The sequence below is a fragment of the Pogoniulus pusillus genome, chromosome 3 (assembly GCF_015220805.1).
Source record: "Pogoniulus pusillus isolate bPogPus1 chromosome 3, bPogPus1.pri, whole genome shotgun sequence".
NCBI lineage: Eukaryota > Metazoa > Chordata > Aves > Piciformes > Lybiidae > Pogoniulus > Pogoniulus pusillus.
Genome location: NC_087266.1, coordinates 24,914,870 through 24,934,507, shown reverse-complemented (window position 1 = coordinate 24,934,507; position 19,638 = coordinate 24,914,870). Strand labels below are relative to the sequence as shown.

The 19,638-nt window shown below is 42.3% G+C and overlaps 1 protein-coding gene across 2 annotated transcripts in view; it reads right to left on the bottom strand.

The window, feature by feature from the left end:
- Positions 1-19,638, bottom strand: part of FRY (FRY microtubule binding protein) — a 211,660-nt gene that overhangs the window by 41,697 nt on the left and 150,325 nt on the right. For both annotated transcript variants that reach the window (XM_064172809.1, XM_064172802.1), the window contains exons 38-46: positions 19,134-19,237; positions 15,803-15,988; positions 12,277-12,475; positions 11,000-11,121; positions 8,516-8,703; positions 7,500-7,594; positions 5,390-5,991; positions 3,669-3,766; positions 2,551-2,721 (exon numbers count right to left, since the gene is read on the bottom strand). In XM_064172809.1, the coding sequence (XP_064028879.1) occupies positions 2,551-2,721; positions 3,669-3,766; positions 5,390-5,991; positions 7,500-7,594; positions 8,516-8,703; positions 11,000-11,121; positions 12,277-12,475; positions 15,803-15,988; positions 19,134-19,237 (1,765 nt within the window). The remainder of the gene's footprint in view (positions 1-2,550; positions 2,722-3,668; positions 3,767-5,389; positions 5,992-7,499; positions 7,595-8,515; positions 8,704-10,999; positions 11,122-12,276; positions 12,476-15,802; positions 15,989-19,133; positions 19,238-19,638) is intronic.

Below are 19,638 nucleotides of genomic sequence, written 5' to 3'. Positions count from 1 at the left end.
CTTCAGTAAAGTGCTTTTATACTGATTTTGGTAGTGGAGGTTCAAAGTTCTCCTGTACTATTAAATAGTGATTTTTTACTCACCTGCAGACTGAGATCCAAAGTATTTTTCTAGAAGAAACAACAGTTTTTCATGGATAGAACTGTAATATGTAAAACTAAGAAGCACTGTTTGTCATTGTAAGGTTTGGACAAGAACACAGATGAAAAGTCTTATTTTATAGTGGGACCATACCCCTAGGTGCCAAGCAATTACCTGCACATCAAATAGGTTAAATGCAAAGTTTTGTCTGAATGGCAATATTTGAAGGTTTTACCTCATAGTCTTAACATTCAGTAGGAAATCTCCTGAAGGTGTTTAGAGGAGTCACTGTTGCAACACAGATTTCCTTTGTTATTCTTCAGCAAAGCATGTTTCACAATTTCCCTCAGGCCCCAGCACTGGAACTGAGCCAGGATTGTTAAAGCCTAAGGTTCTGTAACCAATGGCCATAACATCCAGGTGCAGATTGCCCAATGGGGCTTTTAACCTATTTGGCTTAACCTATTGACAATATATCCCACAGCTGGTTTACAGGAGACAGGAATGCAGTAGTTATCCTGGTCTAGGGACTAAGCAAGAAAAGTGGAAATATATTCTCAGTGTTGGAAAAATCTTTTTCATGGCCACAGCGTGGCTTCTTGCCTCTCCTCCATACTGGCAGCTACCCTGTGCCTATACAAATACTTCCCAGACATGACTAAACAGAGCTGCAGTCAACGTAAATACAGAGAAAGGAAGCTGCACTTACTACTCTGTCATCCTCTGATGATGCTATGTGAGGAATGTGCCTTAATTACAGTCACAAACCTGCCTGACTTGCCGTTAACAGAATAGCGTGGTGCTGCCAATACCTACAGCAAGGGGGAAGCAAAGAAAGTCTCCCGATGCACGACGATGTTTTGAGAGAGGCAAGACCATGTGCAATGGCTTTTGTGGAGGTATTGCAGCACTAGTAACTGTATGTAAAGCTCAGGGGTGACCTCATTGCTGTCTACAACTACCTGAAGGGACATTGTAGCCAGGTGGGGGGTGGCCTCTTCTCACAGGCAACCAGCAATAGAACAAGGGGACACAGTCTCAAGTTGTGCCAGGGTAGGTATAGGCTGGATGTTAGGAGGAAGTTCTTGCCAGAGAGAGTGGTTGGCATTGGAATGGGCTGCCCAGGGAGGTGGTGGAGGCACCGTCCCTGGGGGTCTTCAAGAAAAGCCTGGATGAGGCACTTAGTGCCATGGTCTAGTTGAGTGGATAGGGCTGGGTGCTAGGTTGGACTGGATGATATGATTCACTGAAGGCAGGACAGAAGGGCAAACACTAAGGCTGGGAAAGCAAAGAAGAAAGAGTTTACACCTCAATTTTAATCTCATTTGTTTATTAGGAATACAAGTTTCTGCTGTGAAAGAAACATTTGACTCTGGATGTTTCAGAGTTGTGTTTGAGGAGCTAACAGTTTTTCAGGGCGTTTGAATCTGAAAACATGCTGAAAAAACCTCAAAGTCCTGTTTCAGTCTCCTGCAGGACAGCCATAGCTTTCACCACCAGTTAAGGTCTCATATGATTGTTTACTTAGAGCCTCAATTTAAAAACAAGGTGAGGAGTTGCATCTTGAGGTAGCAGGGGTAAGTTTGCTCTGAAGTCTTGCGTGAGTGTTTGAGCACAGCCTGGCCTCTCAGATCGGTGGATCTGAGTATCCTGGCCTCTCAGATTCCTGAAAATCAGTGGATCACCAGTATCAGAGGTGACTGTGGAGTTTTTGTGTATCTTTTGGTAAAGAGAAGAACAAATTTGCTCCAATAAACAAAGCTGCTCTAAAGATGCTAGTAAATTCGTCACAAATACAGAACTGTCTTCCCTAGGTTAAGAGGGGAGACTGAAAGTATCTCACTAGAGCAAGGAAGTGAAGGGATAAATCTGAGAACTCTACAAGAAAATGATGTCCTGATACTGATCTGACACAGAAGGCTGAAGATCAAGTGGCCTTAAGTTGAAGAGTAGTAACTGAGCCTTTGAATCTCAATAACATAATTTCTGCTCTACATGTGAGAAACACTAGCAGTTTGCAATGAGCACAGGGGAAAGCCTGGGCAGCAAGATGAATCCATTCAGTGTCAGAAGAATGCACACAAATTAGTATTACGAACCAGATCCTTATATAACAGATTATAGATTTTGTATGCTGCTGAACTCCTTTTGGAATTAGTCCCTCTCTTATTTTCCTCAGTAGGATCTAAATAAATGTTGTCCAGCTTCTCTCTCTTTCACAGTGGAAAATCTGACCACCTGATGAGTAAAGCTGCTTTATCAGCCCTACAGACCTTCGCTGGCTTTTGTCTGACTATTCTGTATCGATTTCATACAGTAATTCCTTTCCTTGCTGCCGACTTCTGCTTTTTATTCTTCATTATAAATAACAGCTACAGCGAGCTTCCAGTAATACGCAGGCAGACTTCAGGTTTTTGGATTGTTAGCCAACAGAGGGGTTAAGAGAGTAAAAAGCTTCTGAAAACTTACCTCAGCCAAATATGTGACCATATTCAAAGTAATATCAGCAAACGCTTCATGAAGGTAGCGGCAAACCACGTTCACCCAGGTAGCACAGTCCCTCGTATAGCTGTGTGTCTTATAAAGCGTCATGACGTGCGCAAGATTGGATAACTTTGGGTTCTTCTCCTCCAAGCAAACCTAAATGAACATAAATGTCAAAGCACTTTAAGAATCATAGAATCATAGAATCAACCAGGTTGGAAGAGACCTCCAAGATCATCTAGTCCAACCTAGCACCCAGCCCTATCCACTCAACTAGACCATGGCACTAAGTGCCTCATCCAGGCTTTTCTTGAAGACCCCCAGGGACGGTGCCTCCACCACCTCCCTGGGCAGCCCATTCCAATGCCAATCACTCTCTCTGGCAAGAACTTCCTCCTAACATCCAGCCTATACCTCCCCCGGCACAACTTGAGACTGTGTCCCCTTGTTCTATTTCTGGTTGCCTGGGAGAAGAGGCCACCCCCCACCTGGCTACAATGCCCCTTTAGGTAGTTGTAGACAGTAATAAGATCACCCCTGAGCCTCCTCTTCTGCAGGCTAAACAGGCTCAGCTCCCTCAACCTCTCTTCATAGGATTTGTGCTCCAGGTCCCTCACCAGCTTTATCTCCCTTCTCTGAATACATTCCAGCACCTCAACATCTCTCTTGAATTGAGGGGCCCAGAACTGGACACAGTACTCAAGGTGTGGCCTGACCAGTGCTGAGTACAGGGGAAGAATAACCTCCCTTGTCCTACTGGCCACACTGTTCCTGATGCAGGCCAGGATGCCATTGGCTCTCTTGGCCACCTGGGCACACTGCTGGCTCATCTTCAGCCTACTATCTATCAGTACTCCCAGGTCCCTTTCCTCCTGGCTGCTCTCCAGCCACTCAGTCCCCAGCCTATAGCGCTGCTTGGGGTTGTTGTGGCCAAAGTGCAGAACCCTGCACTTGGCCTTGTTAAATCTCATCCCATTGGCCTCTGCCCACCCATCCAGCCTGTCCAGGTCCCTCTGCAGGGCTCTCCTACCTTCCAACAGAAGAAGGAGGCAACTGCATTTACAGAGTTTGATGATGTACTAAACACTAAATAACTTTGATACCTGAGCAATCCTTTCGGCTATATCTTTACAAAACTGGTTCGGGCCGTCAAAATGCTGAATTAAATGGGGCAGGAGACACAAAACATTCAGTGGAAATCCTAGAACAGGAAAATACAGAGCAGCATTTGTATTTTGACAGCAACAGCCATGGGATCTTTAAATTGGTGTTTGGTGGGAGGTCAGAGTTTCAGTATTACATTAGCTGTGAATTCACAGAGACACTGTAAAGTTGTTCATGCCGCTGGCCATGCGGCACTACCCACAAAGGGTATGTATTTAGGCAACAGTACTGTCATGAAGTTTGAACCTATTTCTGCAAACACTATTGCATGAAAAGGTATTTTCAGGGTAAAATACCTCGCAAAAGTATATGTTTTATTCCTGATAGAGAGTACATTTTTCTTTTCCACTTAAGTGGCTTACTGACTGTTGTGACTGGTGGCATTTGCATTACTGCTGCTAAAACACAGAAAGAAATTCAGTGAGTATTGATGAATAAGCAGTAGTCTCATTCAGGCTGCAAGGCACAGCTTCAATTCTTTTATACAGTTTAGGTTAGTAATAATAATGAATCAAAATTCTGATGCCACCAGTCAGATGAGAATACTCAAATGGGTGTTTCTGAAGCTAGGAGATGACTTTTGCACCACGTGCCAGCTGCTGTTGTTAGCATAAGTGCTTTGTCTTGAGCTGGGATTCATCTCCTCTGCACCAACTCAGCTCAAGGGAACTGATGAACTACAGGTAGCAGCTGTAATGGGGAGTTAGAAAAAAAGCTGCTCCATTTCAGGTGTGAGCTCAGAAGTCAGGTGATAGTGTCTGGACACAACCTGGCTTTTGAACAGAAAGAATCTGATCTACAAGAATAGCTTTCCAACTGTTCATCCCCTCTTGCTCTACACAATTAAATGACTTGCCTAAGTTAGGACTCAAGGAAAAGTTAAAAAACCCTCCAGACAATACCATCACAGCCCATGTGTGAACTGCATTACTGAAGTGTGGGACACAGTCATCACACAGGGGCTTGGAGATGGGCAGGCTGTGCATGGATGACATTCATCCACTTACTCTATGTCCAAGATTATCATGACTTAACTGTGAAGCCTGAACAGCTGTCTTAGTATCTGTGTCTCTGAGTGAGACAGAAGAGTAAAAATCTGGAACTACACAGAAACTCCCTTCAAGAAATATAGTTAAGAAATGGTCACAATCTCAGCTAAATAACTGGGAATTTAAAAATGTTACCTTAGTTCCTTATAACCCACCCCTCTCTTCTCAATCACAACTGTTGCTACTGTAGTTTGTCTAAAAAATGTACATGATTATTTGTATTTCTAGGGATGATCTCATGAAGCACAAATTTAAAACTAAGTAATTTGAAATTTCTGAAAATAATTCTTTGGAAAAATAGGCTAAAATAGGTTCTAGAAAATCTAACAGTATCTCCTTACATGTTTACTTTGTCAGCACTCAGAAACTTTATATGCTGCTAAGTACCAAAAATGACCACTATGCTCCAATTACCGTGCAAAAGATTTCACTTTTCAGAAACACATGAGATGGCTAAAAATCCCACTCAGATCAAAGCAAAAGCACATTATGTTTTATTACAAGAGAAAGAAAAGGTGCCTGGTTTGGTTTTGTTCAGGTAGTCTAATGAGGTCTATCATCAAATGTCAAAGCAATGGAAACTGAAAGTGAGGAAAGGGTACTGGTTTTACCTATTGCCTGAGAGGAATCCACCATGGATATTCGAGACACTGGTGTCAGCAAACTGAAGAGCTGTAGTGTGAGATCAGTGGTAGTAAGTGAAGTGAATCCTTTCAAGAGTAGCTGCTGAAGCCCTGAGAAGTCTGCCCATTTCAGCTGCCCTTGCAGCTTTTCTAACTTCTCCCGGTTTTCAGCTTTATCCAGTGGCAAATGAGCCAGAAGTTTATTCAGTAACCGCAATGCCATTAGATACTCAAACTCAAAATCTGATTCCATCAAAGCCACAGCAACCCAGAAAATGGTGGCCAATAGGTTGGTTGGATTGTTAATATGGGATGGGTCAGTGAGACTGTCTTTTAGAGAAGATGAACTTCTTGTTTTACAGGACAGGCCTTGTTGGGTGCATGCCTGAATTCTGTCTAGTGTGGCACTGCGTGGTGGGTCTGAGGACTTGTCCACATCTCCAAACTTTTTGGGTACAGAGAAGCTCCTTTGATGCCTGCTTCGTTCAGCAGTGGCTGTGTTACCACTTGCAGGATTCACATTCAGCTGTCCTGTGCTCTTCCGGTTTGCAGTCAGTTTGGTGCTTGATGATAAATCTGGTGAAGATGAACTGAAACCAAAGCATGTAACATCAATTGCAATGTGTGAATCACAGAATCACAGGATTAACCAGGTTGGAAAAGACATTCAAGATCATCGAATCCAACCTACGACCTAACCCTTCTAATTAATTAAACCATGGCACTAAGTGCCTCATCCAGCTTCCTTTCAAACACCTCTAGGGATGGTGACTCCACCACCACCCCGGGCAGCCCATTCCAATGCCAATCACTCTTTCTGTGAAGAATTTTTTCCTAATGTCCAGCCTACACCTGCCCTGGTGCAGTTTGAGACTGTGTCCTCTTGTTCTGTCACTAGGGGCCTGGGAGAAGAGACCAACCCCCGCCTGGCTACAACCTCCTTTCAGGTAGTTGTAGAGAGCAATAAGGTTTAAAAACTGTACATACTGGATGAAAGTTAAATATTTAACAAACTGTAAATAAGTACTTAAATAGGAAAACTAAAACACTACACTGTCAATTTCAGCCTGGTGTTTTTTCTGTTTTTTTTTCCCCAGAAGAGCCACTAAACATGCCTGAAGTGAAGCTTCATGTGGCACTGCAACAAACCAGATCAGGGTAATCTACGGTCTAGAGGAGTAAGAATGACATGGGTGTAAGAGATGCAGAGGTGTGAAGTAACTTCTGGCAAAACCCATTGGTTATGTACACATAGAACAAAATTATTGAGGAGAATAAATCACAATCATTTACTTCTTGGGGAGTACATCATCTGAGAATGACAGGCTGCAAGAAAACAATTTCTTCCCAGATGTATTTTTAATTATGTGGTACAAAGATTTAAAAAAATAATATTTTTTAAGCATGTTGAAGTAACAGCCAAGCAATGTTGTCCCAAATATGGGTTCTTTATCTGGTAAGCAAAAAACAATTGACACACAGTGTAGAGCAAGGAGACCAATTCTCCATTTGTCTGAGGGGCAGAAAGCTAAGAGTAAAAGCTGCTCTGACTTGAAGGGTGGTGGTGGAAGCTGTCAGCTGAACAACACCTACTGTGTGACCTTTGTTAGGAAAGGGGATTGCACCTCGAGGTCACCCACCTGGCTCTCTTGTTAGGGAGGTGTCACTGCTGATCACCCAGACACTGACTACTCAAGGATTTAGAGATCCATAGAATGGATTGGGCTGGAAGGGACCTTCAAGATCCTCCAGTTCCAACCCCCTGCCACGGGCAGGGACACTTTCCACTAGGCCAGGTTGCATTCTTTTATTCAATTTCTCTGAAGAAAAGTGTGATAGCTTTCAGTAGCAGAAAGTGTGATAGCTTTCAGTAGCAGCATGGCAGAATTTACAACACACTGGGAAGTTCCCTTAGTTGCATCAACATTATTTCAACTATTGCAAAATTTGGTTGAGATACGTTCTTGGTCTAGTTCTCTGAAGATTACAAATGAGCTCAGTCTTATCAGAATTATTTTATGGTGTGAGATGCAGAATCGCAGACTTCGTATCAGGAAATACCTTTAAAAGGGCTACAGGTATGGGAACAGGCTCTTACCGTGATAACACCGTCAAAAGATCACTGTTCTTCAAGCAGTCAGACAGATTATCCACAGCAGCTTCCAATGTAAGTAGTGCCTCCATTACATACCCCTATCAATGCATGAGGTTAACCATTTCAACAAAGACATTCACAACAGCAAACAGTTAAACACCTTCAGTTCACAAAAGGAATAGGCACCTACTGAAAACCTGTGATTTCTGTTGGAGAAAGAACAACATTGACATGGACATCACTGCCCTGCACATTAAATTGTCACGACGAATGTGCTTTGTTTTCTGCTTCTGCATGATTTATGATGGCATGCAAGAAGGGCACCTATCTCATGAGAGGACTGGTAACGGCATACAGAACCTCTGACAGGCAGGTCACTGACACAGATCCTGCACAAGCAGCTGTGACAGAATATTACTGTCATCTTGTGGCAGTTTCATTACCTAAGTAAAATATGGAGGTGACATCAGTCTATTTCTTATTATGAGCTAGCAGGTCTCTTATTGTTTTTTTTTTAATCCTGAATCTCACAATAAGTAGTCTCAGCTTGTAAAATTTCAGTCCATTTAGCTAAACCAGGTGAACAACATAGTTCATTATGTCAGGAATGAAGTAAATTAGGTCAGTTTTACATTGTTATGGATGGTGTAGATTTCCTCAAAGAAACTGCCATCTGAGAAATAAGATGATGTCTATTTTGTGTTGTAAGATTGCATCAAGAGATAGGATGATTGGTTCCTTAAGCACAATTAATGTTATGAAAAGGGAAAAAATGACCATCATAAAGATTTCATTTTGAGTGACATATATGAGATATTTTCTAGTTGTTCTCTTCAGGGCCATGTAAGAATCAAACAGCTTGATAAAGAATATATATATTCAGCAAACACAGAGCTAACCTCTTCTAAGGCCACATTCTACTTTGCATCACTTAACTGAACATCTTGTTAAAATGGTTATTTTAATTGAAGTATACATTAAATTACAAGGCCTAAGAAGAATTATGTATACATGAATACCTGAATTTCATCTCCATGCTCTCCAATAACTTCCACCAATCTTGATAAGAGGTCAGATAAAGCATGTGCAGAAAGGGGCTGCTTTAGGGCTCTGAATATCTGGAAAGAGCGACCTGCATAATGTCTTGAAGAGCTTGAAAGGGCTGTTTGTAAAGCCACTTCACTCAGATGCTGCTCCAAATGAAAACCTGAGCATAAGAATAAGATGTCAATTATTCTTCTTTTTATTACAGACTTTATTGTAGGTCATAAACAGGCTGATCCAAGTCTGTGGGGGGAATAACACAGGATCACAGGATGTTAGGGGTTAGAAGGGACTCAAAGAGATCATCAAGTCACAGAATCATAGAATCAACCAGGTTGGAAGAGACCTCCAAGCTCACCCAGTCCAACCTATCACTCAGCCCTAGCCAATCAACCAGACCACGGCACTAAGTGCCTCATCCAGCCTCTTCTTGAACACTTCCAGGGATGATGACTCCACCACCTCCCTGGGCAGCCCATTCCAATGGCAATCACTCTCTCTGGCAAGAACTTCCTCCTAATATCAAGCCTATACCTCCGCCAGCACAACTGGAGACTGTGTCCCCTTGTTCTGTTGCTGGTTGCCTGGGAGAAAAGAACAACCCCACCTGGATACAACCTCCTTTCAGGTAGTCGTAGACAGCAATGAGGTCACCCCTGAGCCTCCTCTTCTGCAGGCTAAACACCCCCAGCTCCCTCAGCCTCTCTTCATAGGGTTTGTGTTCCAGGCGCCTCACCAGCTTTGTTGCCCTTCTCTGGACACGTTCCAGCACCTCAACATCTCTCTTGAATTGAGGGGCCCAGAACTGGACACAGGACTCAAGGTGTGGCCTGACCAGTGCTGAGTACAGGAGAATAACCTCCCTTGTCCTACTGGCCACACTGTTCCTGATGCAGGCCAGGATGCCATTGGCTCTCTTGGCCACCTGGGCACACTTCTGCCTCATCTTCAGCCTACTATCTAGCAGTACCCACAGGTCCCTTTCTTCCTGGCTGCTTTCCAGCCACTCAGTTCCCAGCCTGTATCGCTGCTTGGGGTTGTTGTGGCCCAAGTGTAGAATCCTGCACTTGGCCTTGTTAAATCTCATCCCATTGGCCTCTGCCCACCCATCCAGCCTGTCCAGGTCCCTCTGCAGGGCTCTCCTCCCTGCAACAGATCAACACCTGCTCCTAGCTTGGTGTCATCTGCAAACTTACTGATGCTGGACTCAATCCCCTCTTCCAGATCATGAATACAGATATTGAACAGGACTGGGCCCAGCACTGACCCTTGGGGAACACCATTAGTGACAGCTGCCAACTGGATATGGCACCATTCACCACCACTCTCTAGGCTGGCCCTCCAGCCAGTTCTTGACCAATTTTAGAGTTCAACCCTCCTGCCAGAGCAGGACCATGCAATCTAGCTCAGGTCACAGAGGAATGCATCCAGATAGGCCTTGAAAGTCTCCAGAGGAGGAGACTCCACAACTTCTCTGGGGATCCTGTTCCAGTGCTCTGTGACCCTTACAGTAAAGAAGTTCCCCCTTGTGTCGAGGTGGAACCTCTTGTTCTGCAACTTAACATCCTTTGGTCCTTGTCCTATCCCAGGGAGCAAGTGAGAAGAGCCTGTCCCCCCACTCCTGACACCCAGCCCTCCATTACTTATAAACATTTATTAAATCCCCTCTCAGTCTTCTCTTCTCCAGACTGCTGTAGTGTATGTTCCAAACCCTGTGAGAAATGGAGATGCATAAATGCCTGTGTTCGGGACAATCTCCCACTCTTTACCTTTGTTTCACACAGAATCTAAGAAATTAAACTGCAAAACCAAATTCTGAGTCTGCAAATGTTTGTCAGCAAACCCCTGAAATTCTTAATCTGATTTTTTTTTACAATTCCTGAACAAAGTTCCAGGCTGCTGTTCTTGCTGGCAGCAACAAAGTAAATTCTGAACGCTCTCAAAGCTGAAGCCAAGCAGGACTAGGATTCTTCCTGCCAGCTTTGAGTAAGATCTTAAATCTAAACACCGATGCTGCATTCATTCTGCTTTGATCTTGGAAGATATTTAATTAGGGACTGCGCTGGTTTTCAAAACACAATCAGTACACTTCCTAAGCTCTAAACCCAAAATAAACTGTAAGCAAACTTGTATTGCCAGAAGAAATCTAACAAAGTACACTTACTTAGTAACTGTGTTGTACTTTCCCAGCAGGACATAGTGGAGCTTTCATTTGGTAGAATCAATCCAAACATTTTCTACCAACAGTTGTGAAGAATTGTTTGGTTTAACATACATTCACAGTTCAATCTATCATGATTTTTTAAAAGCAAAAGCTTTCACAGGTCATACATCCTTGTTAAGACACACAATATGCTGTGCTTCTACATTAGTAGTTCTGCTAAGTCAAAGGGATAAACATTCAGTGTGACCTTGAGGAAATATTCTTCTGGTGATTAAAGGCAAAAAATAATTATTACCTGATTTAGAATCTTTAAATACAGACACAACATGGCGCAGAAAATTAGTAAGCTGCTCAGCACTCCTGGTGTTCTGATTTTTGGGTGTGATATCTTCATGGCACCAAAGTGGACCAAATGCCCTTAAAGAAATACATAACAAAGTGCAAAATTTCAGTTATTTGAAATAAATAGAACACATACTATAAGGCAGCTAGGTATTTCAGGGCCAAGACCGGGAAGACACAGAATTGTCATAGAATTGATGGATAAATTTTTGAGTAAAATATTAATAAATAAAGATTCCTACACTGTATTGTACAAAACCTTTCTTTAAAAGCATATTAAATCATTTGTAGAGCAGCATAAACAAATCTCTGTTCTTTAATTTAACACAGTGTCTAGGATCTGCTGGCTGTAGTCAGTAGTCATTAGTTTCACCAGGGCCTTTCACTATGCCCTGCACTTCCTATCTAATTTCTTGTGCTAGTTTGAAGCTAGCTAGAATGTTTTGGTGAGAAGAACTAGATCACAGGCTGTGAAAGGAAAACAGTGGTGATGTCTACTCCCCTCAGAGTCTTGCTGAAGAAGAAACAAAAAAACATTAGATAACACTCTTGCCATTTTTTCTTTCTTTCTGGCTGGGCTTCTGACTGAGCTGCATCTCACTAACCTCACCTTCCACTCACCTTTGCTTCTTAACCTCTTGGCTGAACCTCTATTCTTCCTTAGAACTGGGGTAAGGTTGAGAGGGGCAGGGGGAAGGTGCAGAGGTGATTGAGAGCCCCTCCTGGGGACTCAGGTTTCTGGGAGGGGAGCTGTGTTTTCTGTATTACTTTTTATCTTGTATATTTCTGTCTATAACTGTATATACTGTAAATATCTGCTTGTATATTGTGCTAGCTGTAAATAAATAGCTTCATTTATATTCCCAGAGCCAACTGAGACTAGTCTGGGTGATTTCTAAAGTGTAGGGGGGCAGGGAACACCCAAACCATCACATTTCTAATAACAAATCTGCTTTCTTGTATTAGGTCATTGTTGAAAAGAATGCTAACAATCAATTAAACCTTTTATTCCTGTCCCACAAAATATTTTTCTGCTGTTTCTGACACTGCAGTGCTTTTAAATACCGACCTACTTCTGAAAGTATCAATAAAAGAGGAATGGGAGTCTGTAATTACTATAAAAGCTCAGTCATTTCGCTTTGAGCCTTCTAGGCTGCTCCTGACAATAGTAGGGAAGAGGTGAAAGTATGCATTTCAAGTACGAACATATCCTCTGCTTATCTCCGTTACCTGGTTGTCAGAAATTCAATTAATTTGTTTGCTTTCTCATCTGTTTCAGCAGCAGCGTCCATGTCCTCAACCTCTTGTGCAATCTGTGGGAGATTTCCACTGCTGCCTCCCAGACTGATACTGGAGGAGGTAGAGCTGGAGCTCAAGCCGGAGTCAGGCACCGGAGAGGACTGGTGTTCCCGCAGAAAGTCAAAGCCACCTGCCAGCCAAAAGGGAGGAGATAAAGATGGAATGTGCTGCCGGCTCAGCCTTACAGATGAAAGTGTCTGCTAGGCAGCTCTCTTTAGAGTACCCAGCAGAAACTTTCTACTGGGAGACATGGGGAAAACCTGCAGGACACAACAACCCTAAAATGCCAGTATGAGTGAAAATAGTACTGTGTTTCTACAGCCCAGAATCCAATATAAACAAACAATGTAAAAGTCAAGATTTTTTTTAACTGCACAAAGGACACAGCACTTGATAAACAAGTTTCCAGACATTTTACATTTGGAAGTATGACTTTCTGTGAAGTTAATTTTGAAGGTGGCTAAGTGCATGAAAAGTTGAACTCACTTCTCTGGGCCAGTATGATGAGGTAAAAATGTCTGCAGGGTGGGAACTTTAGGACAATGATGCTATCTTAACTTTAAAAACGTAATGGAAGCCAAGGCACAAATGTTTAAGGCTTCTGTTCAACACCTTTGGGAACTGTAATCATTGGACTACTCATATGAAATATTTTCAGCCTTAAAACTAAACATCTGAGTTAAGAGCTCTGCTGGATAAAAAGTTTGCCACAAAATTTCAGAGCTGAAATTGGAACCTAAGACCTGTTTTCTTAAGGTTAGACAGGTAGTCACCTCAGGCTGTATTTACAACAGAAAAACTGGCCTTGTGAGGAGACTAGGAGCAGGAGGGGCCTCCCTGCTGACAACATGTATGCCGGGTCATGAGACTCGCAATTTAGTCGCCTGACATCACAGTATCACAGTATCACAGTATTATTAGGATTGGAAGAGACCTCACAGATCATCAAGTCCAACCCTTTACCACAGAGCTCAAGGCTAGACCATGGCACCAAGTGCCACGTCCAATCCTGCCTTGAACTGCCCCAGGGACAGCGACTCCACCACCTCCCTGGGCAGCCCATTCCAGTGCCCAATGACTCTCTCAGTGAAGAACTTTCTCCTCACCTCCAGCCTAAATCTCCCCTGGCGCAGCCTGAGGCTGTGTCCTCTCGTTCTGGCGCTGGCCACCTGAGAGAAGACAGCAACCTCCTCCTGGCCACAACCACCCCTCAGGTAGTTGTAGACAGCAATAAGGTCACCCCTGAGCCTCCTCTTCTCCAGGCTAAACAATCCCAGCTCCCTCAGCCTCTCCTCATAGGGCTGTGCTCAAGGCCTCTCACCAGCCTCGTCGCCCTTCTCTGGACACGCTCAAGCATCTCAACGTTCCTTTTAAACTGGGGGGCCCAGAACTGAACACAGTACTCAAGGTGTGGTCTAACCAGTGCAGAGTACAGGGGCAGAATGACCTCCCTGCTCCTGCTGACCACACCATTCCTGATGCAGGCCAGGATGCCACTGGCTCTCTTGGCCACCTGGGCACACTGCTGGCTCATGTTCAGGCGGGTATCAATCAGCACCCCCAGATCCCTCTCTGTCTGGCTGCTCTCCAGCCACTCCGACCCCAGCCTGTATCTCTGCATGGGGTTGTTGTAGCCAAAGTGCAGCACCCTGCACTTGGAGCTATTGAACCCCATCCCATTGGACTCTGCCCATCTGTCCAGGCGATCAAGGTCCTGCTGCAGAGCCCTTCTGCCCTCCAACCCAGCCACATCTGCCCCCAGCTTGGTGTCATCTGCAAACTTGCTGATGACTGACTCCATGCCCTCATCCAGATCATCTATGAAGATGTTAAAGAGGATGGGGCCCAGCACAGATCCCTGAGGGACACCACTAGTGACAGCCGCCAGCTGGATGTGGCATCATTCACCACCACTCTCTGGGTCCGGCCCTCCAGCCAGTTCCTAACCCAGCACAGAGTGTTGCCATCCAAGCCATGGGCTGACAGCTTAGCCAGCAGTTTGCTGTGGGGGACAGTGTCAAAGGCCTTGCTGAAGTCCAGACAGACCACATCCACAGGCCTCCCCACATCCACCAAGCGGCTCACCTGATCATAGAAGGAGATCAGGTTGGAGAGGCAGGATCTGCCCTTCCTAAACCCATGCTGGCTGGACCTGAGCCCTTTGTCATCCCTTAGGTGCGCTCTTATCACCCCTAAGATAACCTGCTCCATCAGTTTCCCTGGCACTGAGGTCATTGTATGGAACAAACCTGAGCTCATTCTCTGCTGTAGCTACTCACCCATACTCTCAACTCTTCGTATTATCTGCTCAAAAGAGACTCCAAATACAAAGTTTTGATAACATTTTGGGCTTAAGAGGCCCAGACACAGGGTACCCATTATGTTTTCAGACTCAGGAATGAAAACAGTTTTTCATTCAAAGCGGTAATATGATTTTAATGTAGGAATATTGAATAATTCATGAACATGCATTGGAAAAGAGATCTGCACAAATCAAAAGGGGAAATTCACATGTGAAGTAATTTTGCACAGATATTATCCAAGATGAAACCTCCATGGCCAAACTAATCCATTAATCTGATACATCTACTCCTTCAAAATAATATTTCATGTCTCATAAAAAAATTAAAACCAGTTATCAAGCAATACTCTTTAAAAAGCTAAACTATCTATTACTTTTGGTTATATTCCTAAAGAAAGACAGAAATACCACTACTTTGACAATCTTTCCTTTTAATTTCTAGCTGTATAATAACATTCCTCACTCTCTCCCAGACAACTAATCCTTTCATCTGAAACTCTGTACCGGTTCTGTGATTCCTTCAAATCTCAACAGTATGCTTGCTTTTAGCAGCACTGCATGAGAACAGTAAATCTGGCTAGCAGCTTTCTGCTACCTGTCCCCAACCAACCCCTTAAAACCAGGTAATATGCTAAAACTTAAAAGAATACTCATCTCAGCAAAGGCATGTAGGAATAGATTTCAGGACAGAAATGAAGTGTATCTGTGATATGAAGAAGGATGTATGTTATGTGAAATTTAACTTAATAATGGAAAATCTGAGCTGCACATTCTTGCTGCTCTTCCTGTGTTGGAATTATTTATTAATTTCTTTTGAAGGTTGAGGAGTGATTACCCTCATTTAATGTAGTCCTGGCTCCCTGAGGGGGAAAGTTAAGAAGTTATTAGCCATATTAATGTTTAAAATTCTACATTATATATTTTGCCTTACATCAGATAGCTTCCTCACTATCACAAAAAGTTACCTGATAATAATTTGAGTGCATCTCCAGGGCAGTTCACATGGAATTAATATTAATGAGAACTGTTCATATTTGCCACTTTAGCACTTTAATTTATTAAAAACAGTTATATTTTTGGAAAGTAACCCTGGCATCCTACTTTCAAAAACCTCATGGTACAGTGCAATGTTCTTCTCTTTTTTTGCTTTATTACCTGTATAAAGATATTCAGGTAAGTATGCTGGTTGTACTGTTAGAGTCTTGGTCTCATTCATCTCTCTGGTCTGAAGAAGCACTGATGCAATGGCTTGATAGTTGCTATTGCAAGATAACGCAATCAAAAGGTGAAGCAGTAGCTTTTTACTGTGTTCAAAGACCTCAGGGCGGTAATGGTCAAGACCTGAAAGGAAAGGTTACAGCAATCACTGAAAACAAAGTAATAATAAACAAGTTCACATTCCAGAAATTGCAAAAATTCCAAGGCAGTTCAGGGCAACAGTGCAAACAAACAGAAGATACAGTACTTCCAGACACAGTTACTACTCTTTTCGCTTAAATGTGTGTGCATATTTAGCTTCCAGACTGAGGTCACATACAGGAGGTACAAAACAACGTGTGGCAATACAACTTTTTGTATTCTGTCTTGTTGGAGTTTTAATTTCCACTCTAAATCTGTAAAGATGAGAATTTCTTGGTAGCTGTTGTAATTATTCTGCTGACCTCAGTATCTGGCTTTTTTGCACAGCCATCAGTTTTGTAAGTGTGAACTGCAAGAGCTAGACACTAATTTAATGTGAAAGGAATCTACAGATGAAATCCCTTGAAAAGAAGTTCAGCTACCAGTGAACAGCATAAGAAATTAGCCACTGAAACCAAAAGCCTCTGATCTGGTTAGCACTGAATTGCTGTTTGCGAGATGTCAACACAACCTGAATAACTCACAAATTATTGTAAAACAAACTGCTCTCTGTCATTGTAATCTCCTTTCAATTATCTTTTGGTATCTTCCAAGATATTTTCAAATACTTTCATCTATTTAGTGGCAGTTTCAGTGCTGAAAAATTCAACTGTTCTCTTATTCAGCAACTCTCTTTTCAGGAAGTATTAATTTGAAAACCATCTCCTTCGTTACTCTTTAAGTGGCAGCAGTCAATAGATCTTTCCAGTCCAGTGTTTTCTGATGAACTCCAGTGACGCTGGTTCTCGCTTTGCCTATGAAAACAAAGCTGCTCATACTGCCATAGTCTGAACTATGTGTCTTTGGCTCCTATGGGCAGGTCTTTGGAGGTCCTGGGTCTTAGTCATCTGCCCAAAGCCTCCTCCACAAGAACCATGGCTGACCTGTCCACCTCTTTTTCAGCTTCTTCAGGTCACTTTCTCCTTTTCCTTCCACTTGCCAGAAGGTAATGAATCCATCCTACCCTGTTCTATCATACACTGAAAAGGATATAAGAAGTTCTTTTAGTTGAAATTTTTGGCAGCACTTGTGACTGAAATCCTGTTAAACCCTAGGGTTCTATAAAAGTATTGACAAATATCTGCTAACTATGAAGTGAGAGGGGAAAGTTCAGTCTTTGTGCTTGTCCAGTACTTGAGCCTTTCTTTAACTTGGAAACATTCCTGAGAGGGTAAATTTCTGTGATATGGACACATTTCCATGGGAAAGGAGTGTAGCTGCTTAACTCATTCCACAGTAGGTTGCAAACCATGTTTCAAACAGCAGAGATTTTCATGCACTACTGAGACAGGTAGGCTCACACCAGCAGTCTACCTCTCTATTTCACTATCAGCACTACAAGACATTTAATAGCCTATTAAACATATACATTGCAAAATTATTTCACCTTAGTATTTTCTGACTCCTTACACCAACCAGAAGAATACAGGCTCTCCAAGCTAGCCACCATACCACTTTCCAGTTTGTTTATGTTTTTTTATCAGAGGCACCTTCCTGCTCACATTTCCAGAGGACAGAAAGAGTTTATTTTCAATCACATTTATACCTTTGGCTACTTACACCTTCACAACAGAGCTATACTAGTAAACATGAACAAACTTCCCACAAGTGGTTTAACAACTCCAGAGAAACTGAACTTGAAGCATGGAAGCTGTGATCTCGTTTTAGTTACCACTATAAACCAGTTCCATTTATTTACCAGTTGCATTTAGCTTTCATTTCACTTTTCAGAATGGGAAGTTCTTAACCAAGGGACCACCACAAATGGTATTTCTAAATTTCTATTTGTTTCTTATGGAAAACTGCAAGATTGAAACATTCTTTCATGAACAGATCAGCAAACTCTTTTATAATGGACTACTAATACCTTAACTCTGTTTATGTGTATTAACAAGATGAATTTATAAGCAAAGAATGTGTGCAAAATGTCATATTGAAACTATGCAACAAGTCCTATCTGACACAGTCCTGGCAAGAGCTGCAACAGTAATTCTTGTGTTTCATCAGGACTTTGTTGAAATCAATGTGGTAAGATACAAACCCTGAAGATTTGATGAGTGTGCATTTTTCAAAGAAGACCTAGCTCAGCAAAAAATTTCAAACAGAAGAGCTGCTAACAGAGTAGCAGAAAAGGAGAATGAAGTAGCTTCTTCAGTTATACAGTGAAGTATATCACATATTCTACCACTGTGCTGTAACCTCCTGATTTAATCTTTTCTTGCCTGCTCAATATCAGACTCTTCCCAGATCGTCAGCAAATAGATTTAGTTGTAACTATGGTGACTGAATGAGAAGTAGACTGCAATCTTTACTTGCAACAAATTTATTTCACAAGTGCCTGGCTGTGTTTATTTATGAAAGTTATTATTATTTATCAACAATGAAAGTTCAGAATGCTAAATATTCCACTGTGCTGAAAAATTAGACCATTTACTTTTCATGATGTTAAGTTGCAAGATAAGGAAGGTATCAGGGAGGTATCACTCTCCAGCTGAATGGTCAAGAACAGACACAGCAGTAGGGAAAAAAGCAGTGCCTCTGTGCTTAGGTATATAAGGGAAGACACTGATGATTAAGTATTCCATTACTAGTGAAATTAATGAAGTCTGCTTTCCAGTGGTCTGTGTCCTACCTCCATTATCTCTGCAGCACAGTAATCTTGACTGTCTTACATGATGTTTTTGCAAAGGAAAGCAGTAGCACTGGTGTGTGTAGTCCAGGCCTAAGGCATGTTCTGAACGCCCAGCTGCTCACCAAACCCAGACTGCACAAAGGCTCAGTTTTGTCTCTCTTGTGGAGGCTAGGCACACGACTGTGGGAGGCTTAGAGATATTTTTTAAATCAATCACCTTCAGATTTCTACTCATATCTTAAATTTGGGCAAAATTGGTCAAAATATAAAAAGGCTTGTAACTAATTCACTGACTGACTGTAATTGCTTTGGGGTTGGGGTTTTGTTGTTCGTTTGGTTTGGTTTTTAACTAGCAAATCATGATTAAAAACATGTAAGAAATACAATTCTTCAGGAAAATGAAACTAAAAGGACAGGAGCACGTTAATACTTTATTTCTTGTTTTATTTGTCTTACCTAAAAAGAGAGCATGTAGTAATAACGGGAGGTGAAGAGCCCAATCTTCTCTCACACTGTGATCCACTACCATCTCTGTCATGAAGATCACAGCAATATTGCACCTGAAAATTAGATCACAGTATCAGTCTGAAACCTCCTGGAGATGCAAAAGCAGCAATATGATGACGACTATTTCTGAAGAAATAAGCAGTCCCTACATTTTCAATTTTATAACACTTCTTCTCAGCACGATTAATTCTGAAGCACCTTAGTTACACTATTAAGCAGGTAAATACCCCTTACTGTAAAGAACACTTGCTGTCACTACAAATGATGTAAAAGCAGAATGTCAGAATATGCATAGCCCAGTTAGAATGAAAAAAACCAATAGTTGTTTATCGAGTCTGATTCTTTTCAGAAAGTGAGGTCCTACATTGTAAATAGATTTTTGGGTAGCAATCTGGTAGAACTGCAAGCCATCACTGCGTGTTGTCTACAAGCACTGGAAATTGGCAGAAACTGA